The following is a 27,736-nucleotide window of genomic DNA, read 5'->3' as shown; positions in this document are numbered from 1 at the left end:
ATAATCAAAGTCAGTGTTCGAAACTGTCATTGTTCTAGGCACATTTTGCAAACGAGAATTTCATTAGGGCGAGCAGTTTCTGAAATCTGGGTGTAATATTTCAGATTTAAACTGCAGAGTGGAAGGAAAGGAGGACCCTTTTCTGCCTCCCCACTTCAAGCTACTCTCTGAAAATTGGAGAAGAGACCCTTTTAAGAATATTAGGGGGATGGGCAGGGGAAGGACTAGACCATGTGAAAAATGAGCATACTATTTTAGCTGCAGTTCATTCATTTTCAGCTTTGTATTCTTGTTATTAAAAAGTGTGCTTAGACATTCTATTGTTGTTCACATAACCTAGCTCCGAGCTTTCATATCTCAGTTCCTAACACTGATCAGAGTCAGACCATAATTTGAAAAATAAGACTTTAGAGCCGTCTTACCCAACTAGACATTCTGTACTGGCCACTGTAACCTTGGCTTAAGGATCCATTTGGCTCCTAGCTTTTATATACCTGAGTTTCTAACAGTGGCAAATGTTGACCTTCCACAGGATGGCATATAGAACGTAAAACACGCTCTGAACTTTCCCTACAATGGGAATATATTTTAGTTTATTTCTATTGGAAGTCAGTTAAGATGCATTACACTGCCACAGTGATATTCACCAGGAAATTGCCAAGAGCTGCTTTGGATCTTGGAAATGTTTGGAAGTCTGAAGGTGTGATAGCTCAAAAAATGTATTTTTAAGCAAAATTCCTCTGACATCTGCTCTTCGTTATTTCCCTCCCTTATACTCAATCATAACTGAGAGTGAACCTCTCCTTTCTTCACTTCCACTCTCCCCTTCCCCCATTCATGTCAGCAATTTTCCTACCCAGCCCCAGTCACACTTGCCAAGTATTTGGTTGCTCTTACCCTCCTCTGTTTCTAGCCTGCTGTTTTGCCCCATGCCCATTTCCCCCCCTGTTGTGATCCTCCCTTAATCTGGGTCTCAGCTACTAGTTTTCTTTATGCAGTCCTGTTTCACAGCCCTCTTCCTCACATTTTAAAATGAAATTACTTTTGGTGGGACTTTCCCTTTCTGTCATCCAAGCTCCAGCTGTGCTGCTTCCTAGCCAGTTTGCTTGACAGTGCTCTGATTCAGCATCTCATGCTTTCCCATTTGTCTAGGGATTTAGGGAATTCTTTGTGCTATCAAAATAATATGAAAATGCAGTGTCTGGTAGGTAGCATCTGTTTCAGTCAGTTCCAGCTATTTATGGAGAAGCAATGGACTTTCTTCAATGCTCTTTTATATTTAGATTGATTAAACCAAGTGTCTAAGAGAAGAAAACACTCATTTATTCTTTGGTAAAACAATAAGCATTCAATAAGCAATCATTGTGACAACTGGCATTTGAAATCTGCCAAAGACAATAAACTCTTCTCTGAGAAGACTCATTCTTTCTCTACATGAATCAACTGGATTAACATATGAAATTCCCTGATCTGTATACGTATAGTGACAAAGCCTAATATTCATTCTACTAATTAAAGATACTCAGAATTTCTTGGAAACCTATTAACTACTCAAGAGCCAGTGGTGATCAACTGTGATTTGTGGTGTCTGATATTTTGAGGGCATTTTCATATGCTGTTTCTTCCTGTCCATGTTTTATGTGCATACATTTCTTTTCTGCTCAGCAGCACCTGAGACAACGTATACTATTAAAAATGACAACTAAATGACAACAGCGGTCATACTAATGCATGTGGGATGGGGAATGATTATTATACAACAATAACAAAAGCAGTGAGCTAAACATAGAGTAAATTCAGCAGCAATTTATGCAGTCATAAGCACTAAGAGCAGCAAAGGAGCCATTCTAACTACAAGTATGATACTTTCTGCAATGTAGAATCTCCACCAACAGTCAGTCAAAGCCCTTTACTATAAGAATGTATTGTATTGGCATGTGGACAGAATGCTGTCAGGTAGGTTTCCTTTGAAGATTTAAAAATGACAATTCATACATTTACAGTGACCAAAATGGTTATTTGCTCAAAATGGGAATATTTCATGCCACTGTCTATTGGTCGCTGGTTAAAGGCTGGGAAGTGGCATATGGTGAAACTAACTTTGTTAAAAATAGAGAAGGCAAACAAAGAAAAATTAAAATTAAAAATTAATGGAATAATAAAGTGCTATACCAGATTAATCATGCTCTTTACTTGGAGATGTGTAGATGTTGCTGCTGCAGTACAGCATATATTTTTGTTTGTAGGATTTCTTTTCTAGCCTTCCCTATAAGGTCACAGGGCAGGTTATGACAAAGCAATGGATACAATTTTGAAATCAACACTTAATAGCACATCAAATATGCCATTTTAGACAGAGAATAGAACAACTTCTGCTTAAGCAGTACAAGAACTCTAGCTGGATTGTTTCCCACAACTGTAGTGACAGCAACCCATTCTCAGGAGCACCAAGTGGCCACTCAGTTTTATGTGGCTTCCTGTGGCAGAGTTGATCTGACTCCAGTACAGAATGATACAGCTTGAGGAACTATAATTCAAATAGTGTCCCAAGTGTTTGTTCCTTGGTATAAGGCAAGTAGCGGGGGAGAGGGATCATGTGCCTCTTCCATGCCATTTCTTGGTATTCCCACTAGGATTTTCTATTGCTCAGACCAGTTGAGCGTAAAGGTGCTTAGATGTGTCTAACTCTCTTCTCTCACTCCTTAATTTCTCCATATTCCTTTAATCAAGGTTCTTTGATGTTCAGTCCATCTTCTCTCAGCTCTAATTAACAACCAGAATATTATTATGAGCCAGCCTTGCAAGCACAAGGCATAATATATACATGTGTAGATAAGAGAAAACGTGGAAAAATAATGACCGATGTTCTTTAGTGCTATTGTATCATGAGTAAGATATTCTCTGACTTTCCATAAGATTTGAAACTTGTTTTAAAAGCATTGAACTGTACATTATACTTTTTAAAATTATCCTCATTCTAAATATTTCTCTGGATAATCTGCTTGTGTTGTTGATTCCATTATATTTGAAGTTCTAGCCAGTGTGCCTATCAAAAGTGATAACAACAAATGGATTAAAGCTGGGTCTGCTGACTACAGCTGTATTTGTGTTCGGGGGTCTCTTTTATGTTAGCATTCCAAACCTTTAAGAGGAAATATCTTTTATGTCAGGCATGTTGTCACTTGTCATCTTTTTACAGCGGAGTTGCATTTTCTATATAAATTTCTAGGGGTGGAGAGAAGAGGTGCTTAGTAAACATCTATTTAATGAGCATGTTACTGTTGCCAAATTAAACTCTGTTTTGGTATTTTGGTTTTTGATATGCTGGCTTGGATTTTAGCTTACATCTACCACATTCAACAAATAGAACTTTTTATATCCTATCCAACTGTAATCATGCTGCTTAGGGTGGTTTTTAACATTTAATATTATTACTAAAGTAATAAAGAACCATGCCACAAAATAATAATGGTATCAAACCTAAATGTTTGAGGACTGATCTATTTTCTCAACCCATGGGATGCCCTAGTGTTGCACCCTGTAATAATGTAAAATCTTTTGAGTGGAAAGTTCATAACAAGAAGTCACCATTTTCCTACTGCAGTTAAATACAGTACACAAATCTCTAGGATATCAGATGTGCTGCCGTCTACAATATTTTTATATTATAATCTCATTTTGATGCTTTTAAAATATTGCTTGGGTTTCCATTGACTGCCAAATACATGCACCCATATAGATCTACACAGTCTTCTATTCATATGGCACATAATTGTGATAGAATCTGTTGGTGTGAGATCAGTTGCTATTGCTGTAAGAGTAGCCTTAGTAAAATTTGGGTTGGCATGCTTTCTGATTCTTGCCCACATACTGTACAACATAGAGTTAGAGTTATTACAGTTAGCATTTTTACAGCTGCTGTCCTTGGTACCTCAATCTGAGGAGCTGGCATTGTTAGGCACTGAGTGACGTAAGGCATGCTTTTTGAAAAATTCAGACAATTATAAATCTATTGTAGTATTGTGGCCCCTGGTCTGCTGGGATGCCAACTGGCAATGGAAGCATCCTGATCAAATAACAGAGGGCATCTTGCTAAAGGGAAGCAATGGAAACAAAAGTTTTAAACTAATTAGTTGCAAAGGTAGTATTTGATTTCCAGTTTCATTAGGAATAGCCACTAGGATATTTGAAGATACATGATTTGAGTATTGTTCATAACATTCAGTAGCTTATGTGGATGAATTTTGACTTAGGGCGTATATACAAAAAAACAGACTCAAACAGTGGTGATGACTGCCTTCTGGAATGCCCCCCCCCCCCCAATTATCTGAGAGCTGCTGAGTGCTTCCCTTGTTTTTCATCTAGGCTTTCCCTGTACTGTACCCTGTACCTTTTTGCTGTGTTATCTGTGTTGCTGTGATGTTGATTTCTGTTTTAAATTGTTTTGGTATTTATTTTACCTTTACTAGTTTGAGTTCATTTAATGTAAGCTGTTTAGAGATATGATTAAATAAATAAATGAACTTCAGATAATCTACAACCAAGGTTTTAGTCTGGTATATAAATCCAGTCACAAACCTTGTCAGTTTGCAGACATGGATTTAACAAACTTAAAAACCAGTTGTTCATTAGCTTGCTATAACAGTAAAATCCTCTTTGCACTGTGTATCACCCTGTACAATTCAAAACCAGATGCGTACTGGAATCTTTATGGACAACCAGTAAGCATGCTAGTAAGGCAAAATACTGAATTCTGGAAAAGTGAATATTTTACTCTTTAAATTTCAATAAATAACTGACAAAATGATAAAACTCTGTGGGCGGCAGTAATTTTATTCCTATGCAATATTGAACTGAACGGTGAATTACACAGAACTGTAGACTCAGATTAAATGATTCTCCCACAGCCTACTGTTTTAAGCACTGATTTTGTTTCGGGCAGATGTACTTAGGAGTGCAATTTAAGTTATTAGAATAAAAATGCATGTGCTGCCTTTCTACCAAAGAATGAAAGTTTAAAATTAGTATTATCTGAATTCTTATATTATTATTTTTAATTTCCCCTCTCTAATTTCATACTGGAAGCCACATATTAAAAGCAAGTCTAGGATGTGCAAATTGTTGAGTCATTTCTCAGTTCTTTTATATCTCTTTATTTCGGCAGGCATTTGGGAATGCAAAGACAGCACACAATAACAACTCAAGCCGCTTTGGCAAGTTTATCCAAGTGAATTATCAGGAGACTGGCACTGTCCGTGGGTAAGTAGCAATGAGCAGTGACTTAAGGAACTTTAAGCATGAATGGGTTGCAGCTGTTGGTATTTGTAGATGCCTGATGGGAATGTTAAACATCCCATGTAAATCTGTTCCCAGTTACTTGTCTGTGTCATGTAGGACAAATAATTGACTTGACACAGGTATATTCTGTTAAGGAAGCTTTAACTTCCCACATTCTTTTAACTAGAACACTGTTACTGTATAATCACAAGGGAGTTACAAATGCTAAATCTTTAAAACTTGAATTCGCTTTATTTACTGATATAAGAAATTGCTGAACAAGGTCCGTTGTCCACTTAGGAATCGGCACAAATCTTTGTCTGAACTTCAGAGGGATTTGGCTCAGGCTTGGAGTACACATATTGTCCACAACTGGTGCAAATATTTTGCGAAGTCAGCTTGAATTTTATGAAAGCAAAAGGAGCATCAATTTAAGAGATTTGCACTTAAACCAAAGACCAAATTGCTCTGGATTGTTTCCATTCTTGCTTTTAATAAACAATTTGAATCCAGTTTATTAATGTGAGAATTGAAAGTCTGTTCTAAGCTACAGCTGTTGTACGCTATATTTTAATGTCTCATGTCCTGTGTTTGCCTGACTTGGAGTCCTATCAATCTGTAAAGTCTGAGAATTGTTGAAGCTAGACAAGGCTTCCGTAGCAGCCCGACGCATCCTATTATTTTGGGACTGTAGATTTTCAGTTTTTGAATGGCTTTGTCCAATCTGATGTATGTGCTGCAGTTGAGCTATTTGGAATCTTTTAGTTCCGTTTAATTAAGCTCTGCTTTCTTGACTAAGGCTATAAAAGGAAGGGCAGAGTTTCCTCTTGTCTCAGTTCTTCCTTGTTTAAAGTGTGGCGTCGCTTTTCCTTGTCAGTGATTGCCCAGTAAAGAGTCATGCTATCAGTTTTTATAATGTATGTTAGTCTGTGATATTTTTCTTATTTGACTGAGTAGGAAGGAATTTTAAAAGGGGCAAGATGTAAATATCCTATTTTGATGGATACACACTGTGTTGGGGAGAGTCATGTGTATAACTGTTCTGCTATCACATCAAGCACTATGAAATGTGTATAGTTAGGACTCCCAACTTGTATTTGTTGAGATGTGAAGATGACTCCATAGATGCTTATCTTCAGTACCATGAGAAGTTGTAGTGCCATAATTTTGACTCTTAAGGAAGTTATGAGTATCAGACCTTTTTCTTTGGTTCATAATATATTTATTGAGTTTTGCTCAATAAATAATATATTTATTGAGTTGACAAAGAAAAGCTTTTCACTGGGCTTGAGGTTTATTTAGGGTTTTTTTGAAGGGTGCTTATATTCAAGAAACTTCTGCTTCTACCACTCCTTCTGCAAAGCACATATTTGACTCCCTCATGTCTGTTAGTCATACTAAGCAATCATGAGTATTACTTTACATATTTCCCGTTGGGTAATAAAACTACTGTTCATGAGCAACTGTTGTCAAGCAAAGAAAAGGGAAACGAATCCAAATTTTGTCATCATCCATTAAGTAACAACACACATGAGAGTGATCAACATGGTAATTCTAGTGAGTGCCAACAATCAAGTTAAGTCAGGATCTAGCTTAGTTTTGAAAGTTCCCTTACTTTCCTCATCTCGTTTTTCACTATGGATTTCAAAAGAATAGGCTTATCACAATTTAGGCCTTGTTTTCCAACATCTTCTGAATATATAAAAATGCCCGCTTCATAAAAATTGGATTACCTTATACAATTAAGATATTATCTCCAGTGTTAATGCAGTAACATTGATATATAGACACAGAAATATTACTGCAGAGGCTGCAAATGTGTTTTTGTGTGTGTGTGTGCAGGATTAACCTAATACACCATCTCTCTGCTGAGAAGGTTGATTTTTGTTTTAATGGGCTGAGCAGAACAGAGATGGAACAGTGGAAATTAGCAGTATAATATGAGCTTGTAGAAGACTCTTTCTGGAAATATTCTTTCCAGTTATGTGATTGTGATAAGGGAGGTGAGGTAGTGGTCTGCAACAATCTAGGTTGGAGACTAGTTTCTTTACTTTGTTATTTCTGAAAGATATATTTAAAAAGACCAAGTATTTTATCACTTGGTCCCACAAATGATCTTCAGAGCACCCATTCCTGCAACCGTTTGCCCTCATTTCTTCAACATAGCACAAAAAAGAGCTTTGCTTCTTGCAGCAAAACCTGCTATCATGGTAGAAAGGAGTGCTATATTCCAGTGATCACTGCAGGCCAGTACTGTGAGGTATTGTCTGTTGCTACATACATAGTTGATAATATAGCAGCATTCCTTTTCTAAGAATTGATTGTTATGTAGCCATGGTGGTACCATCCATGCAGAAGAGGGTGGTAGTATCAGTTTTGAGGAAAATCCTAAGGTTTACAAAAATACAAAAAATGGAGATAAAAACTAAAGGGAAGGGCAAAAACAGCCCAGTTGAGGACTGAGCATGCTGAATGTTTTGTGTGGGAGGTTCTATTATAGGTGGGAGGGGTAATGGGTCACATTGGAAAATAGCATAACTGACTGGGATTTGAACAGGAGCATTTCATACTGCGTTTTTGGAATGCATTCTCCAGTCTATGGGTCTGTTCAGCAGAGTTCAGGGAGATTCCGTATTATAGATACAAAAGCTTTCCATTGTACTTTATGTTTCCCCCTCATGGTGTAGGGAGCAGGAGGAAAGGTCTCACCCATGGTAGAATCCTGGGAGTCAAGTAACTGATGACACCTATGTTAAAATTGCCAAAACTGTAATAGAAGTCATGCTCAAAATCATGCTCAAGTTTATACTATATTTCATTTTCCACATCCTCACCAGCTCATCTCCCTGCCCTTTGCACAAAGATTCAATTTAGGATTTGAATACCATTATTTCAAAGAAAAGTGAAAAGATTTTGGGGTACCATAGTTCAGGAAAAAACCTCAAGTAAGGGAAGGACATACGAAATGTAGATAAATTTGAACGGTTTGGAAAAAATGGAGACAGTTTCCTGCCAAATACATTCAACACAACATGCAAATAAATTTATGAATTCTGTTACTGCAGGATATTCTTGCCCTTTGTTTTATTACCTTACTCTAGTGCTTGTGAGTTCTTTTTCTGAAGAAGGAATGCGGAGCTGCAGCTTAACTGCTCCAGAAAGTTCATAGACATTCAGCTAGGAAGGTTTGGTTAGAATGAAAAAAGAAAAATTTAGAATCCATTTTTCTAGAGGCTTTAGTGTGTGGTGATATCTATAATAATAATAATAATATCTAAATGTACCTATGACATTTTTCTTCCGTGTTCAGGCTTTTCTATCAAATAGTAACATTCAGATGATTATATCCTCATCAGTCTATGCAATTACCAGACCCGTTACTTTTTAAAAAGAGAAAGGTATAAAAATCAAACTATTCTCAGGCTCAACTAATATTCTTGTTTTCCTCTAGAGCTTATGTTGAAAAATATCTACTGGAAAAGTCAAGGCTTGTCTATCAGGAACATAATGAGAGGTGAGTACTGAATCTAAAGTACTGCTGGGAAGGGGGCGGGGATAAAGAAAGGTAAACCAAAATAATGATTAAAATAAAGTACAATTATAATGATTTCCAAGTTTTATATGCATGTATTTTGTCTTTTGATATATATGATGTTAGATTAATCTGTCATGATTAATACTGACAGCAGTTCATGCCCTGGGTTTGAGAATTTGCTCATACAACACTATTCCTGTCTTGAAACTCAGGCTTAGAGGAAGAAAAAGGACGAGAACAGCTATGAACTCATACATTTCTACAATCCCATTAAGCCATAGTTTGGATTGCTATGCCATGCAAACCAAGCAGTAAATTACCAATGGTTAGTTTTTCATCAGCTTAGCTTCCAGTTGTAGGCTTCCGGAGAGGAGATAGTGGTCTCTTTGGTTCTCAGTGCATTTTGCTGCTATGTTGAACTAAGACATGGTTGAACCTAGGCTTGTGATTTAGCACTCTCTAAACAAAGCATGAGCTGTAAGAAAGATTTGCCCTATGTTTTATAACTCATGGTTTATTTGGGAAGAGCTAGATGAAATGTGAAGCCAAGCCATGTTCTTGCTAAGCCATCATTTGATTTAGCATTACATGCAAACTGGATGTCTGTGTATTTGATTTGTCAAAAAAATAAAAATAAAATACTAGTGTTATTCATACTTCCAATGATTCTTGCTAACATTTTTGTATTGATGGTGATGGGACTTTTAACACCATTTTTATTTGTTGCCAGGAACTACCATGTATTTTATTACCTTCTGGCAGGAGCAAGTGAAGAAGAGAAATCAGCATTTCATCTTAAACAGCCTGATGAATATCATTATCTTAATCAGGTGGGAATATACCAAGCAGTTTTTAACTGAATGTATATATTTGTCCCTAGAGCAAAGAACCACTGTTCTGGTGCTGATGTTTTAAAACTAATTTTATTGTTACCTGTGCATGGATGTCCTAGCTCAGTAAATTTGTAGGTTTGGGGAATGCAACTAAGTAAGAAACAATGTTTTCAAAGCACTTTTTTCTTGCCTTATGTGGCCTATAGAAAATATAATGTGTTTTTTGGATTGCAGTTTTCCTAAAGAACATGAATGATTTTCTAATTAATAAACAACTAATAACATTCATCTGGAAAACCATATTATGATATTTCTACTGAAGAAGAGACAAGTCCATTTACAAATGTTGCATGATTTTTGCCATCCTTCCTGATAGCATGATCTGTTTGTACTTTAACAAATAAGGCTAACCCAAGTCCATTAATTCCAACTATGGTTAAAGAATTGAAATTATTGGGGGGGGGGTACTATATCTTATACTAATATGCCATAGCACTTATATAATTTGTTTCCTTCAGGATGCAAGGGTAGCTGATGCAATAGAACAGAGATGGCAGAAGGGAAGAATAGTTATGGTGATGGCAGGCACTCTCTGCCAGAATTTCCCAATACAGTGTTTAAGGCTGAATCCTAAATAAAAGGCTGAAAATATATAGTGTTCATATAATTGCAAAGCAACATGGATCTTCAAGCTTGAGATCATGTGGGATCATTGCAAAAGGTTTCTCTTCAAGGGTTTAGCTATTTAAAAGGAAAAAAATATATATTATTCTGACCGAGGAGCGAGGACATATCCCTCTTTATATAGCAGAAGCTGGATTATTACTTCATTTTTTATGTATAGCTAGTTATAAAACATCAAGCAACATTTCACACAAGCTTGCTGTAGATTTCTTTTAGGATTTGGTTAATCATTAAAATAATATATCTGTTACTGTGGTTAACAAAATAATTTTTGATTTATGTGGCGAAATGTTCCAGGTTCTGCCTTCATTTGCAGTTCTGATAAAAATGAAAATATGGCGTGGCAGTCTAGCACTTTGAGGACTGAATGTTCAGAAGGGCTTCCTTTGCTGAAGCTAAGTAATGTAGGTACTATTCTCCAGGTTGAGGAAATGTCTCATTAATATAACCAGTGTGTAACATTCTATAATGATAACAAGGAGGGAGAACTTCTGGATGTACACACTGAGCACATTAACATTGCATGACCTCAGTCTGGAGGATAGTACTAACAACACTTGAGCAAATGAAGCCCCTTTGAACATCCCATCCTCAAAAATCTAGAACTGCCTTGGAAATAGCATATTTTCATCAAAACAGCTGATTAAAAATAGAAGCCAAAATATTTTGCTACACAAGTAAAATCTGTTTTGTTAATCACAGTAGTGTGTGTGTGTGTGTGTGTGGTGTAGTGTATTGGGGGTTACTGTGGTATGTTTGCAAAAACCCTTAAATATTGCAGATGCTTCTTGATAAAATAAATGAGTCTGAGCAATCATGATAGATTTGTGTGGAAGAAAAATCTTCCAGCTCACATGCCACAATAAATGCAATGTATATGACGTAGCACCCTTAGTGTTGTAAAAATTCTAAAGCATCTTAAATTGTACTCCTTTCTCCTTCTAAATTGTCACTTTGTGACAATATTCCCAGTGGCAGTATGACTCATTTATTAGATCCAAACTTACTGAGCATAGCTGCAGTGTTTGGCAGCCAATAGAAGTGGATTTCTAAGTTTAATTGTAAGGTTAGATAGGCTTCTTTTGTAACATGAAAAAGTAGCATGATGTATGTGCATTCTCATATCAGATTTCATAAGGTAAGGAGAAATGTAGAAGGTGGATCCTAGCCATCATTTTCTAAAATGGGAATGCTTGTAGCTTAATGATTTTAAATAAATGCTTAACTTCCTGTCTGTAAAAGTGGGAAGAGATAGTGGCATGGGATTTGGAATGCTATTTACCCAATCTGCCTTACTTTCAGATGACAAAGAAACCCCCCAAACAGAGCTGGGATGACTGTTACTATGAGTCTGAGCCGGTCAGTACAAGTACATCCATCCATTCTGGGTTACTGGTGACAGACACTTCACTCACTCTGGCTTTGCACCAAATTGTAGGGCAAATACAAAACCATTTCCATTTGATTACTGGCAACACAATTTCTGTGTCCTCATTGGTTTGGTAGATTATTTGTGGTGGTATACTATTTTTTTATTTGTATAATTTTTGTATAGGGTTATTTTGATAGATTTTGTTAAGTAGTCGGATGATGTTATTATGTATATGAGACACTGCAAAAAGCATAATATATACATGATGAAATTATATTCTACTAGCGAGAGAGAGAGTATGCAATGAAGCTTTTGCCTGGATTAAACTATTCAGGATAATTTTTGATATAGCATATTCTGGGTTTTTTAAAGCATAAATATAGCGAATATTAATTCATTAAACTAGTGTAATCTTTTCCGTTTTCATGGTCTACACCAGATTATTCTGTGGGCAATTACGGATTTTTTAAAAAAAATATCAAGCAATTTAGTTAAAGGTTCAGTAAAAGTGTCATCTGAAAGGAAGAGGTTTACTGCCATGTTTGTTTACAATGGCCAAAAAAGTGAAAGGGTCTCCCCACTCTTGTGTGAAGTCAGATTATTGTATTTAAATTGTGGGCTTTGTCTGTCTTGATATCACTCCATTTTAATCTTACCGCAGAGAGCATGGCTATTCTAATTGCATGTTAACAATTCTAACTTGGATTTACTATTTCCCCCTTAATATCATTCAGGCAAATTTATTCTTGAGTGTTATGTTTGATTGTAAGAAGGTTCACAAATGAATTTAGGCATTTTAAATTTACTTAATTTCTATTAGTTTTATTGCTTTATTCTTCCCCCTCAGAAAAGAAGCTGTAAGTACAAAATGGTTCAATAATGTAGCAAAAATCTTGAATATTTATTTCATGTGAATGTTTATTTCCTGTCTCTTTACTTATTTTGATGATTTATGTACCGCTTAATTTACAGACATCTCTAAGCAGCGTAGAGGACCAATGATTTAGATTTGTCTAGTCAACAAATTTATTGCAGAAAACACAGTTTGAATATTCTCCCATAGCTTGCCTGAAGCGATTATGAACACATTGGTAATAGCTTACTTAAGCAGAGTGATGTGGGATACTTGCCCATCTTGAGCAGCTGAACTTTTTGGTATGGCAGACTACACTGAATTTTTCAGACACTGATAAATTAAAGTGGCTACACTTGAGAGGTTAATACTGTGTTAGTAAATGCTGTTATTACTGCTAATCCACTCTCCAATATGTTGATGCTATTCTGCTAATATTTAATTTGCTGTTTCCACACGCCTACAAGCTGTCCCTATATAGATTTCCACTTGCCCCCTTTTCCTATCTGTACCCTACTGTCCCAGCCATTCTGGTTAGGCCTCACACTTCTTAATGCACTTCTATATCCTCTCACATATTCAAAGAGCTTCCTTCTGGGACCTAGAGAACTGGGTCCTCTTTTTCACTTGTTCCCTAAGCAATCAACTCTGACATGTGTTCTTGTCACATAGAGAGGGATCTCAATCACTTTTGAGCTGCTTGCTGCTCTCTTGTCGACTCAGTGGGGGTCTGCAGAATTGTTGAGACCATAAAAACAATAACTTATGCCATATTTGGAAAATTTGAGGGGTTAAATTCTATATTTGGGAATAATAATTGTTCAAAGAGGGAGTGAAAATGAACTCTTGTTCTGGAAGCAGAACAAAATGTTTGGGTATTTGTGAACAGATGGAAGATTTTTCCTGCAGATTTGTCAAGTAATTTTATAGAACTCAAAAATCAATTTATTCATCTTTACACAAATATAATCCATGAGTGCAGACAGCAGACAACTTTGGCTTTCTATTTTAAAATGTAGATCATGCTCTCTGTAGAGTGGAACTTGATTATTTTGCAGTGATGGAGAGCCTAGGCTACATTTACTGTCCAAAGAATGAGGTCATTTTTTAATTTAGGAGAAGGTGCCTTTGGTGGTTGGGAGTGATGCAGGCAGCTTTTTCTCCAGTGTCTTTTGCATACTGTTTTCATGGGTGGTTCCTTCCTTTCTTTCTTGATGCCCATCTCTTCTAATAATTGCTCCTCATATTTGGCCTCAATAGGATTGCTTCTCTGTTGAAGGGGAAGATCTGAAGCATGACTTTGAGCGTTTGCAGCTAGCTATGGAGATGGTGGGCTTCCTTCCCAAGACTCGCAAGCAGTAAGTTGATGTTCCTTATAACAGTGCATTATTAAGTCGTGGATTGGTGTTGTGAATCCTGCAACATGTGTATTTGATTGATGCTCAGCCAACACTTTCTGAAGTTTTTACATGATTGAATGAGTTGCAGTCATAATACTGTGCATCTGTCAGGGCTTTTAGGAGCAGAAAGCCATTGAAGTCAGCCAGTGCCATTACTGTTTTAAAAATGTTAGTGTGAATAAGCTCCAACAGAACTCTGTATGAATTACTATTGCTTTGGTTATTAGCAACTTTATTTTTGTAGCCTGCCTTGGATCTCTGGGCTTGAGTAGGCTAAAAATCCCAAACACAGAACCCAATACATATTATATAGCTATACTTAGATTGCTTGCTAATTAGTTAATTGTACATGTCACTAAATCAATAGGTTGCTAAATGACCACAGAAACATTCAGAACAGATTTGCTTAATAACATTTTGTTTCTTTTCGTATCATTTGTCCCTTTATTTTTTAAATATTTATGCCTCATAGCCAGACACTGGAGAGACCTGTCAGGAGTAAACATGGACCAATGGTATCAAATTGTATGGGAATCGGCCTTACTAGAAAAGCCAACCAATAAACTGAAACTGACACGGGGACAAATAGAAGAGGACACCTTAACTCCAGTCTGGCTCCCCTTTATCACATACACAGCCCAACAAGACAACAACAAGAATCCACCAAAAGCATACGAATCAATCTGGCTTACCTGACCCAACAAGCCTTCCCCCCCCTCACAAACAAGCCCCACTGCAGCCAACCACAATCAACCACACCCTGCCCCCCAATACCTGTCATTACCAAGGAAATGTAATAAACAAATAGAAAGGGAACATACCTAGTTGACACTGACACAAAACCCCACACGTACACTATACAAAATAATGTAAGTTTCACCACCCCACCCCTCCTCTCCCTACTCTTCTTCCCCAACCTTATACTGTACTCAACTTTAATGTCTCACAACAAATGTAACTTATTGGTAAGAAAGACTGTACAGTGGTACCTCTGGCTACGAACTTAATTCGTTCCAGAGGTCCGTTCTTAAGCCAAAACCATTCTTAACCTGAGGCGTGTTTTCGCTAATGGGGCCTCCTGCTGCTGCCATGCCGCGGGCATGCAACTTATTTTCTCATCCTGGGGTAAAGTTCTTAACCTGAGGTACTACTTCCGGGTTAGCGGAATTTGTAACCCGAGGTACCACTGTATAACCTGAAAAAAGAGACCAGGCCTGTACTTTTGTAAACCAAGAAAATGTTATACAGTGGTACCTTGGGTTACAGACGCTTCAGGTTACAGACTCTGCTAACCCAGAAATAGTACCTCGGGTTAAGAACTTTGCTTCAGGATGAGGACAGAAATCCAGCAGCAGCGGGATGCCCCATTAGCTAAAGTGGTACCTCAGGTTAAGAACATTTTCAGGTTAAGAACGGACCTCCAGAACAAATTAAGTTCTTAACCCGAGGTACCACTGTATATCAGCTTGTCCCTTTATAAGTAATCTTAATATAATATCTAACAGATCCTAGTAAAACAGGAAAAGCTATGGCATTGTATTACTAGGTGAATATATTTGCCTAATAGCTGATAAATGCAACACATTATATGTGACAATATGACAGTATATTGAAATGCTGCTTAATAAAGTCTGGCATACAAAGTCACAGAGCCCAATATGTAGTGAAATGTGGGTAAACTTGCATTTACTGTGAAGAAAAAGAAAGAGAAAATGTGTTGTTTTATGCCCATAGGATTTTTTCCATTTTGTCTGCAATACTACACTTGGGTAACATCTGTTACAAGAAGAAAACCTACCGAGATGATTCCATAGATATCTGTAATCCCGAAGTTCTTCCTATTGTCTCGGAGCTGCTAGAGGTAAACCATGAAACTTTTGACATGATTTACCCAGTTCTCCCCTTTCTTTCAGCTTGGGCATTTTTGGAGGTGGGGCTGGGGAGAAACTCAGCCTCTTAAAAATATATCATTGATAATGAAACTATTCGTTTTGGTAGTTTGGTTCATTGGTCTTCAACTGGTGGGTCAGGACCCACTGCCAGGTCACAGCCTGATCTAAGGTGGGTTGCAATAGCAACACTATCATCAGCACCATCCAGCTATATGAAAAGAGAGTTCCATTGTCATGTTGCTACTGCCGCACTCTGATGACCTTGTCTCTAGTTACCAGCTCCTTATCTGAGGAGTGGGGACAAGGGAGGGTTCTGGAGTGGATTTGAGTTTCTAAGATGTATATTTTAAACCACACTTCATGGTGGGAGAAAGTAGGTGCTTATAACACTACTTGCCATAACTTTGAAGTTGTCATCAGAGGCACCTGTGAATAAATGAATCAAATGAATGTAAAGCTTTCTTTTTTAAAAAAACCCAAAAAACCACACCATACTTAAAATAAGGCAGACTAGGGCAGTTCTCCCATACTTTTATAATAGTTTTTGACTTTAATCACTTGCAGTTTTTACTTCCTACTGACTTAATATGATTTCTCGCAAAATGCTCATCTAAAATAAGTTAGGTTTGTAGTGAGTTTCATTAGCATCTCTGGAGTGTTTTCTGCAAGCGTTACCATTGAAATAGCATTGTGTACTTTCTAAAAGTGCATCAGAAATGTACTTTCCCCCATGTTTCTTTTTCAAGCAACTAGAGTAGAATAAAATCAGTGCAGGTCAGGTGGGCCAAAACTCAGAATGAGCTCAGGCTTGCAAGAGAGGTTTAAAATAATAAGAAAGGTTTCTTCAACTATGTTCAAAGCAAGAGGAAGAACAAGCAAGTAGTAGGTCCTTTGCTTGGAGAAGACAGAGGAATACTCTTGGGGGACAGAGGAGGTGGGACTGCTCAACACCTACTTTGCCTCTGTCTTCAATGAAAAGGAAAGCAGTGCCTGACCTGGTGATAACAGAATAAATGTTGCAGGGAAGGAACTGCAGCCCAAGATAGGAAAAGAGGTGGTAAGGGAACACCTAGCCATTTTAAATGAATTCAAATATCCAGGGCCTGATGAGCTGCACCCAAAGAGTTTACAGATGTGATCTCAGAGCTTCTGTCTGTAATCTTTGAGAATTTTGGGAGAATAGGTGAGGTCCCTGCTGAGTGGAGGCGGACAAATGTTGTCCCCATCTTCAAGAGTGGGGGAAAGGAAGATGCAGCTTGACATCAATACCAGTAATGGTGCTAGAACAGATAATTAAGCAGTCAGTCTATGAACTCTTAGAAAAGGATGTTGTGATTACTAAGACCCAGCATTGGTTTCTCAAAAACAAGTTTACAGGGCTATAGCATGAATGTAACAACTGTCCTACATTTTGTCTCACAGGAACTATCTAGCATACATAATTTGTTGTCTTTGAGCCTTGAGGTTCTATACAGATTTATACATACATTCATTCATTTTTAAAAAACAAACCCACCTTCACCAGAATACATTCTAGGGCAGTTTGCAGAAATTAAAATACATAGCATGACTATACGTACATAGCTAATAGCTGCCAATAGTTCTACCCTCTATGATTTTGTCTTATTATCCTTTTAGAGGTATCTATGCCACTTGCCGGGACGCAGGTGGCGCTGTGGGTTAAAGCCTCAGCGCCTAGGGCTTGCCGATCGAAAGGTCGGCGGTTCGAATCCCTGCGGCGGGGTGCGCTCCCGCTGCTCAGTCCCAGCGCCTGCCAACCTAGCAGTTTGAAAGCACCTCCGGGTGCAAGTAGATAAATAGGGACCGCTTACCAGCGGGAAGGTAAACGGCGTTTCCGTGTGCGGCTCTGGCTCGCCAGAGCAGCGATGTCACGCTGGCCACGTGACCCGGAAGTGTCTCCGGACAGCGCTGGCCCCTGGCCTCTTAAGTGAGATGGGCGCACAACCCCAGAGTCTGTCAAGACTGGCCCGTACGGGCAGGGGTACCTTTACCTTTACCTTTACCTTTATGCCACTTGCCATTACTCACATAACACTCTTGTTTCTCCTTGCTGGTAGTTTGATTTTATTTTGCACACATATATACCATCCTTTAACCAAATTGTTCCCAGGGTAGTTCATGTCAAGATACAAAGCAGTTTTAAGACTCAAAACTTTAAAAGCCAGTGAAAATAAATTGTTTTGGTGCCAGATAAACACCAATAAAGTGGGTACCAGGTGAGCATCTTCAGTTAGGAAGCTTAATAGGCAGGGCACCACTACTCTTTCTGGAGAGCATTGGGCTCTTCGGTTGTACCAAGAAGTTAATGACACTTGACTTCCAGCATGAAGGTCTTTGAAACAAGGGCAGAAGAGATAATTATTCTTAGCTCTTGGCCTGAGATTAGCTCTCCATTTGCTGCAATTCATCTGCTTTGTCTGAAACAGCATTGTCAGTTCTGGATAAGTAATCTTCAGTCTGTCTTGGCTTCCAACCAGCCTTTTGTATGAGTCTGGCTGCATGATCTCTGCTCTTCCTTCTGAGCTATTTTGACATTTATAGGTATCAGAATTCTTTTACTAGTCTTTAAAGTATAACTGGCCACAGCACTTCATTGCTACTTGACTTGTGGTAGATATCTCAGATCTACAACTGTGCTCGTGTCCAGAAACAAATAGGATACTTCACTTTTTCAACAGAATGCAGGAGTGCAGATTTTAAATATTTAAAATTTCCGAGGAAAAGGGAGCTTTAATCAATGTAAGTCATATTTCCTATTTTGAAATTTGTGTTCCTTTATAAATCTGACTTCCTGTTGCATTCAGCATCTGAAACCCAGTTTCTCATTCCACCTCCCTTAGAGGCATGATTGGGTGGGGACAAGAGTATAGGCCTTTGCAGTTAAAGCACCCAGCCTATGGTACAATCTTCCCCATGGTCGTCCAACGTGCTTTTAAGACTTTTTTTTGTTATTATCCAGCCTTGCCTCTGGTCTGTGCTGAGTTTCTTCTCTTGCTGCATTAATTTTTATTGTTGATTTTTATCAGCATTGCTTTTATGCATTCATTGGTTGTATAATTATACTTTTAATTGTGAGTTTTCTTGGAAACCCATAGTTCAAGATGAAAGGCAGAATTTAAATCCTGATCAAGCATGCCTAGTAGTTGGTTGCTGTAACAAAACACATTGGTTTGCAACTAAGAATAGCTTTTATTCAACATAATTTATTCAATATAATCCAAAACATTTTGGTAATGCAGCCTTTTTCACTTGCAAAACTATGTCTGCTAAGAAACCCACAGATTTGTTTGAGCCTCTCTAAACAAGCCAAAGATATCAAACAAGATTGCTTACTTTAAAGCTAAGGATGCTAAGTAAGCATACACTTACTTGGAATTTAGTCCAGTTCACCAAAAATGGGATTTTCTTCTGACTAACCAGAATTGAATTGGGCTGTAGAATTCAGGATCATACACAGAAACGGAATGTGTATTGTAGTTCTATGCGTGCAGATCCTGATTACAATCCTGGTAGGGTATATATTATGGTTTCTCCTGGATTACAGTGGTACCTCTGGTTATGTACTTAATTCGTTCCGGAGGTCCATTTTTAACCTGAAACCGTTCTTAACCTGAGGTAACACTTTAGCTAATGGGGCCTCCCACAGCTGCCAGAGCGCAATTTCTATTCTCATCCTGAGGTAAAGTTCTTAACCCGAGGCACTATTTCTGGGTGAGTGGAGTCTGTAACCTGAAAAATCTGTAACCCAGGGTACCACTGTATTATTATGCATCTGGCTAGTTCTTGGCTCCAGTAGGAAGTGCAAAATAGCTACAATGCATCACATGTATAATTCTGAAATGCTTAATCTCTAGAAGTCAGACATTCCCCCTCAATGGTATTTTCCCTTACAGAGACCAGGAGAGCTGTATGTAACTAAGTTCTACACTGAAATTAATAGCCCTGAGTTAGCTGTGTATATTAATTTCAATTGATGTCAGGGCTGAAGTCTGATGCAGGTCAGCATGAAGAAGCAGAGGCAGTTGTCAGTGCTTTATTCAAGGAAATGGCATACAACTCAGCAACACTTCCCAGTAGGTCTTGCCCCTGCGGAGCAGTTTCCGGGACTGAACTCCCTGCCTTCCACCCCTTCCAAGGCTCTTCCTCTCCTGAATGTTTCCCAAGCAGTCTCAAACTCTGTCTGCCCATCTCTGACCTCTGTTCCACTCTCCTCATTATCCTGTGTGTTCTTGGAGACCATGGGGAGCTTGTCACAGCAGGAGAGGGAAGACTCTCTGAAGCAGCCTCTTGACCTCCCTCCTCTGCTTCTGTCTCAAAGTCTAAACCTCTCCCTGTTACAGGTTCCTCCTCCTCACTAAACTTCCTTCAGTATCTAGCACCTCTTCCCAAGCTTCTCCCTCTGATCTCTCATCGGTTTCCCACCACCAATCCCTGGGCTCTGGACCTTCCTCCTCTGTGATTTGCCTTGGGGGTTCCCTGACTGGCACCTCCTTGTTGTCCAGCCAGCCCCTGACAATTGACCTATTTTAAGTATGACTACCATTGGATATTGGGATGCGGGTGGCGCTGTGGGTTAAACCACAGAGCCTAGGACTTGCCGATCAGAAGGTCGGCGGTTCAAATCCCCGTGACAGGGTGAGCTCCCATTGCTCGGTCCCTGCTCCTGCCAACCTAGCAGTTTGAAAGCATGTCAAGTGCAAGTAAATAAATAGGTACTGCTCCGGCAGGAAGGTAAGCGGCGTTTCCATGTGCTGCTCTGGTTCGCCATAAGTGGCTTAGTCATGCTGGCCACATGACCCAGAAGCTGTACGGCAGCTCCCTCAACCAATAAAGCGAGATAAGTGCCGCAACCCCAGAGTCGGTCACGACTGGACCTAATGGTCAGGGGTCCCTTTACTTTACCATTGGATACAACCTAAAACCTTTACCTAAGCCTGTTTTACAGGACACCCATGAGCTTTGTCTGCCCCTTTATATCCAATTTATGCTTGCAGTGGAAAACCAGGGAGAAAGGAGTCGTTCCTCTTCAACAAATCTGGGTAGCCCTGCCAAGGTTTTGAACCCTTCCCCCACCCCAAGGCATGGTCCAATCTTTCTCCTGTCACCTTCAATAATATCAATATGTTACCAGTGACTGAGAGGCTTTAGTCCATCTTCTCTGCTTAGCTAGTCATAAATTTCACTGCTGGTAGATTTCCACCTTGCCTCCAAGGAGAAGCAGCAGTTATTTTAAAACCCAAATTACTATTTTGCCTAGAAATGGCTAAGGAGGGTGGGCAGGAATATTGTCCTGCTGTTTTCTCTCTCAGAAGCCATGCCTCCAGGCAGTGCATCAAACAAACTGGGAGATGAGCTGCTATGGAGGGTGGTTTGGTCACAGCCCTCTGTACACCATTGTGGCTGTTGTGCACATTGCTCCCTTCTAGCAGAGGGTGAGTGTGAAGGGGGGGGGGGTTAACATTCTTGACCACAATGAGGCAGACGGCAGGGGAAGAGCTCTCTATACACGTTTCTTTGGTTGAGGTAAGTAAGTAAACAAAAAAGAAGTAAAATTTGTTCTTTCAGCTCATTCTGCTGCATGTCTACTCCACTGCTAATATTTAATGTTTAATACAGCCATGTACTTGAGTTTCATTCATACTTCACTGTGTGTGGCATTTCTCAAATAACTGTAGACAAATCAGTTTGTGGTTCTTTCCTAAATTGGCAGGGTGTGGAGAAGGGTGACACATTGCTTCTTTCTACATGGCCACTTTAAGAATTGCAAGCCTTTCATATACTGTGAGAAAACACAACATATGAATACTTCAGATAAGTGTTGAGAGCCGTTATTTGGGCTGGCAAAGGTTTAAAGTGCTTTAATTTGGAAAGCCGAGATTGCAATGGGTACATCTGTCAAATTGTTGTTTAAAAATAACCGAGTCTTGTTCAGCAAAGGAACTGAATGCTGCCAGACTGGTTTAATTTATTCCTTGCAATAGCAAATGTTGGCAATCATGCGCCTCTTATACAGACCTGAGATTTCATCCACATGTCATCACACTGAGTCTTGGTTTCCATGTTTCATCTTTTCTCTAAAACAGAATATATAAGCAACTGGAATGTTATTTACTAGTAAAATATTTCACACATCTGATGGGGAGAACTATGTTGTGAAGAAATCTCAAAATTTGAGTGCTCAGAGTGTTTACTTTTCAGGCGTGTTGGAAAGTTGTCTTAGCGCTTATGAGTTGCAGAAAGCTTTGGCATTAGTTCAGTTCTGCATGGAGATTAAAAGAGGGGGGCCACTGTACCTGTGTTCACTGTACCTCTCCCTAGGGTGTGGTACAGTGCTGGAAAGGCTTGGGGGACGATAGAGTGCTCTCATCCTCTGTTCCCTTTGTTATCACAACGTGCTTGTGCATTTTACAGGTTTGGTTGGAACAAAATTCTAGACAAGTGAAAATAAGAATGTACGGTAGTGCCTTGTTCAGTCTGCCTGTCCATTTAGCCTGGTATTGCCACCTCTAGTTTGCAGAAGTTTTACATAGTGTCAGACAGAGGTCTTTTCCTCATCTGCTACCCGATCCTTTGAACTGGAGATGCCAATGATTGAACCTCGGTCTTCTGCTTGCACAGCATGTGTTCTACCACCAATCTATGATCCCTCTCCATTTATGAGCTATGCATGAATTGGCTTTTGTTACAAAGATAGATGTAACTGATAGCACTGTATAGGATTATTTATCAAGAATATTTTCCCCAAAGGGCAATATCCATATAGTACATTCTGAATCTCATTGTGCAGGCTAGAACCATTCTTGCTGTGAAATGTGCAATCATTTAAAGTACTGTGTGTTCATATTGGCCTTTTTGCAAGGAAATCCAAGGTCAAAGGTTCAAGATATCTTCGAGCTGGAGCCAGTTTTTGTTTTGAAGTTGGAACTGACTTGGGATCATGAGAGGGAGGCCAACTATTCTGAGACTGTATTTTTCATTTTATTTTACTAGCCTGAAAGTGTTATGAAGGCAAGGTTTATAAATGGTGTCTTTTACAGATACTGTGTTAGAGGAATGTGAACTTGTGTCCAAGTGGAATGAAATGCTTTCAGTGAATCATATCACACACACGGGAGTTTAACCTCTCCAAGTAATACAACCCCACGTAACCATTTCTGCTTCAGACCTTTAGCATGCATTCCTTTTGTGTGTCAATAGCTTTTATAGTGTTAGGGATACTTCTGTGCTTAGAGCTGTCATTTTGCCTTGCTTATGGTACTGTTATTTTCTCCATCTGCCTCAGATTGGCTCGCTTTTTTGCTTCACATCAGGAGATCTGGATGTAATCATTAGGCAGAGTTTTACATAGGAGTCACTGTATGGAAAGCCATGAGCTCCCTGTGGAACACTGAACCCTCTGCATTGAAAGCATATCTCCTTTGTTTCCTTCTCTGGACTCGATTGAGACAAGGCACTTCTAAAGTCATGGAGCTTATTACTTCATTTTACAGGAAAGTAGTGGACTGTGTTCCCTGTTCTGCAGAACTTCCAGATACTTGTAGCATGCAGAGCACACTAGAAGCAGAATAGCCTTGTATGAAAGAACTTTATTTGTGTGTGTGTGTGTGTGTAGGCAGAAGAAGGCAACTTATGCATCAAGAATACTGGATCTCGTGTCCTTTAAACTGACACTTCACACTAGTTTATGATGTTGTTTCTCACCAAAACTTTCATTGAACTAAAGGTAATCTAAATCCAGCCCTTCCTAACCAGGTGCCCTACACATCTGTTGGACTCCAAATCCCAACATCTGCATGGGCAGTGTTCTGGGATGATGGCACCTGTAGTCCAACAACATATGAAGGGGGCTAGGTTGGGAGAGGCTGGCCTGGTCAAACATAGTTTCAAACAGTGGCCAGCCAGCTTGCAAGCAAGGCATGAAGTTGATGGCCATTCCTTGTTGTTCATTGACAACTTCTTTTAAGCAGAGGCTCTCCATATAACGGTTCCATTGAGATCTATCTATAGTCATTCACTATAGTAGCTGTTTTCTATGGTCTTTATCTATACTTTAACAACAACATGTGAGTTGGTGGTGGCTGTCACCACAACTTGTAATGAAGTCTATAGTTATGTATTGTGCACAGCGCTTTTTTCTGGGGGGACGCATACCCCTAAACATTTTGTGAATCTAAGTTTTACCTCATTGAGAGGCAGTATTTCAATATGAATAGGAAAATGAGAGTACCCCTAAACATTTTTTTTTTTTTTTAGAAAAAAAGCACTGATTGTGCAAATATGTACTTTCTCCTGTCTGCTTTGAACCTATTGCAAAACTGTCATTTTTAGGTGAATCAATTATTTGGGGGTCAGAATGGGCTTATGCAGATGAGTTTTAGATGAGACAGTTAAAATCAATGTTTACCTATTCGCAAAACAATAGTGATCTACCTCATAGGTTATTGTGAGAATGAATAGAACTGTAAAGTACTTTGCATATTAAATACTGTATAAATGATTAATAAATAGTAGGAGAATAAGTGTATATAAAACTTCTTAACAGGAAAAGGAAGTCCTTTATAACTACCTTAAGGAAAATCCTATGTTCAAAAGAAAGATTTCAGACTGCCTGAGTCTGTAGTCCCTGGCCAAATGCAGGTCCTGTTTCATGAGTAGTATGGACTGCCCTTTGCTATGAAGTAGGAAGCTTTCATGGGCCTAGGGATAATGGAAATATTTGATCACACCAGAGAGCTATGGGGTTTTGTATAGTTTTAGCAACTGAAAGTAAGCTTTCAGATACTAGTGCAAAAGAGAATAATATAGAAATTAGGAAACAGGATGTAATATAGAGTTTATTTTGTGTGTTAATGTCAGGCTTATAATTTGAATAACACTGGTACTTGAGGCACACAGTCTAGTTCTTCTCCAAGTGTTAACCTTTATATGTTTGTAAAATTATGATTAATAGTGGACTTTTTCCTCCTTAGGTAAAAGAAGAAATGTTATTTGAAGCACTAGTTACAAGGAAGACAGTGACTGTGGGGGAGAAGCTTGTATTACCGTACAAACTGGCAGAGGTATGTGTAGCAGATGTCTTAAATTTGGGAAATTACACAAGATAGCCTAGGAAAATACATCTGCACAGTTTAGGTTCCTGGAAAATGTGGGGGTGGGGCATAGGTGGCAAGGCTTACAAATGTGTAAGCAAAGATAAGACCATCTTACAACTGAATCAAGAATGAATTCTAAATTCAAATCATACTGGGCATGAAAACAGACATGGAATATATTTACAGATTTCACTGTTGGCAACTGTGTGTATTTTATTTACCGTCACTACTGTTTAGCTGTTTAACTCCTCCTGCTATATTTTTCTAAACTTGTTTCATCTTTTACCACAGTGTGTCTCCTTTAGCAAAATGTTCCAGTTATCTCTCTAGTCTGGGAAGTGTGCACTACTAATTTTCTATTTCAGTTCTTTATCCTCGGTGGCGCTGTGGGTTAAAGCCTCAGCGCCTAGGACTTGCCGATCGAAAGGTCGGCGGTTCGAATCCCTGCGGCGGGGTGCGCTCCCGTTGCTCGGTCCCAGGGCCTGCCAACCTAGCAGTTCGAAAGCACCTCCGGGTGCAAGTAGATAAATAGGGACCGCTTACCAGCAGGAAGGTAAACGGCGTTTCCGTGTGCGGCTCTGGCTCGCCAGAGCAGTGATGTCACGCTGGTCACGTGACCTGGAAGTGTCTCCGGACAGCGCTGGCCCCTGGCCTCTTGAGTGAGATGGGCGCACAACCCCAGAGTCTGTCAAGACTGGCCCGTATGGGCAGGGGTACCTTTACCTTTACCTTTTACTAAATTGGGAATAATTTTATAGTCATTTTAGGCATGTAAAAAGTGGACAAAGAAGCAACTTTGAAATGTAGAGTTCTTGATAAGCTGTCTTTAAAATTATGACTGTTTTCTGTTCTGAAGTGTAACCCTTGAATGTGTCTTAGTAATCCTGACCCCTGAAGGAAAACATATCAACCTACATTGTTTAGAATTCCAGTAATCTGAAGAATTCCGACAGCTCCTCAAATCCCTACGTAAACTTCAAATAGGACCAGTTGCTTTTGGACAGTTCCAATTTCCTATACATGTCATCATGTTCAGCTGTATATTACTAAGAATAGGATGTAATATGGCAATATTGATCACCTTATCAGGTGTAATTTGGAATCAATAATGTGACTGACATTTAAACACCCCTATGCGACCTGCAACTAAACTGGTTGGTTCAGGTGTGTCAAACTACCTACTGAAACATTAATAAACTGAATTGTTAGTAACCTGGAAAAGCTTCAGTCACAGCTGAACTGGAGGCAAACATCAAAGGATATGGTCTGAGTCCCCTTGTTGCGTTAGTGCCTGCTGCTTGTTGTTACTCAGTGTTGGCTGTGATGATAAATGTTTCGCTGCAAATTGGGAACATGACAGTATCTGTATTTTCAAATGGCTTGCATTTTGTGCAAGGACTGCAGCTGTCTAAGTGAGCCATGAATCCAAATCTTCATCTGTCAGCAGAATGCTATCCCAGCTAGCATCCTTTTTAAGATACTGTATTCCCAGACAAGCCTCCAGGGAGAGGTGGCATTTTACATTGTCTTTCCAAAGTAATAAGGAATACCTGTGTTGAACTACAATTGCGACTTCACACAAAACATTGCTTTGGAAGTTACAAAAGATTACAAAGGATTGTCCTAGTTTCATGTTTCCTCCATGATCTCCCGTAGCACACATTTTTGTAAATTCCCAGATGACAAACAAATAAGACTCTTAGTACAGATATGTACTTTTTCGCTAGTGGATAATGTGAGAATATGTATAGAAGATTAGCTGGACCGTTGCCAAAAATGGTGGACCTCTGTTCTGAGGATGCTATTGTTGTAAAAGGCATTTTGATAACAATGCTGCTCTTTGAATTGGGATTTGAGGGGGAGAACTGAATCAGCAGAATGTGAAGTGCAAACTCTGTCCTCTCAGACTGAGGGTGTCCCTCCTGTATGCATAAGCAAGTGGTTTTGCAAGAAGCTATATTCAAAAACAAGACTCTATTAAGAAATATTTGTGGCTGGAAAATGGTCTTGAATATATCATCTCAGTGTGCAGTTGATGATATGCATGTATTTGGCTTTGGCCAAAATATTAGTAGCATATGTAAGATATGACATCAGTAAAGGACACGGAAGAAGAGAAATTGAGAGGAGGGAACGAATATGGCAAGCATCTATTTATTGTTTGAAAAAAAACAATTATGGTGTATGTTAAGGGCTCATCTCCAGTTAAATCACACAGTTGGGATTAAAGCTGATTCGGTTCCTATTACTTTTCTTTAAAAATACTTTTTATGGAATGCATGGAAGGTCTTTTTTAAAACTCTCTCTGCTTTAGCTTATAGAAATGCAGAGAAAGCATCTTGCTCTAATAACTGGCCGAGCAGAAGTATGGTGGAACTATTCTCCAAACTTCTTTTAAAATATCCCCATTTCTATCTTGTTCTCTGTTAACTTAATCATGTGACTTTAGATGTGACGTCTGATAGAGAACAGGTTATTCTGCATCCAGGGGTTCCGAATGTGAGACAAACATCCCTGGAGAAATTCAGGCAATTGTTAAGAACGTTTCTAAATTACCCCTGACACATATGACCCTCCCTTGTTTTTATGTGTCTTATCTTGGGGAGTGGTGCCAAATGGAGGAGGCAAGGCAGAGGCAAAGGAGAAGGGAGGTGGATCTGTCGCAAAGGATGGCAGTAAAGTCATATTGTTGCAATGCTGACTGAAATTTTATAGTGGTCATGTTTCACTGTAGATAGATCCTGCTGTGGTTTGCTGCTGTTCCCAGAGGCCAGTTT

The 27,736-nt window shown here is 39.0% G+C and overlaps 1 protein-coding gene across 10 annotated transcripts in view; it reads left to right on the top strand.

Annotated features, from left to right (window-relative positions):
- Window positions 1-27,736, top strand: part of MYO9A (myosin IXA) — a 176,566-nt gene that overhangs the window by 39,802 nt on the left and 109,028 nt on the right. For 9 of the 10 annotated variants that reach the window (XM_079953098.1, XM_079953106.1, XM_079953097.1 and 6 more), the window contains 7 exons: window positions 5,165-5,259; window positions 8,729-8,791; window positions 9,543-9,642; window positions 11,632-11,688; window positions 13,815-13,912; window positions 15,689-15,815; window positions 24,837-24,926. In XM_079953098.1, the coding sequence (XP_079809224.1) occupies window positions 5,165-5,259; window positions 8,729-8,791; window positions 9,543-9,642; window positions 11,632-11,688; window positions 13,815-13,912; window positions 15,689-15,815; window positions 24,837-24,926 (630 nt within the window). The remainder of the gene's footprint in view (window positions 1-5,164; window positions 5,260-8,728; window positions 8,792-9,542; window positions 9,643-11,631; window positions 11,689-13,814; window positions 13,913-15,688; window positions 15,816-24,836; window positions 24,927-27,736) is intronic. The other variant, XM_079953102.1, reaches the window with a different exon arrangement.

The sequence above is a fragment of the Podarcis cretensis genome (genome assembly GCF_951804945.1).
Source record: "Podarcis cretensis genome assembly, chromosome: 14".
Classification (NCBI taxonomy): domain Eukaryota; kingdom Metazoa; phylum Chordata; class Lepidosauria; order Squamata; family Lacertidae; genus Podarcis; species Podarcis cretensis.
This window is presented reverse-complemented; position numbering and strand designations above follow the sequence as displayed.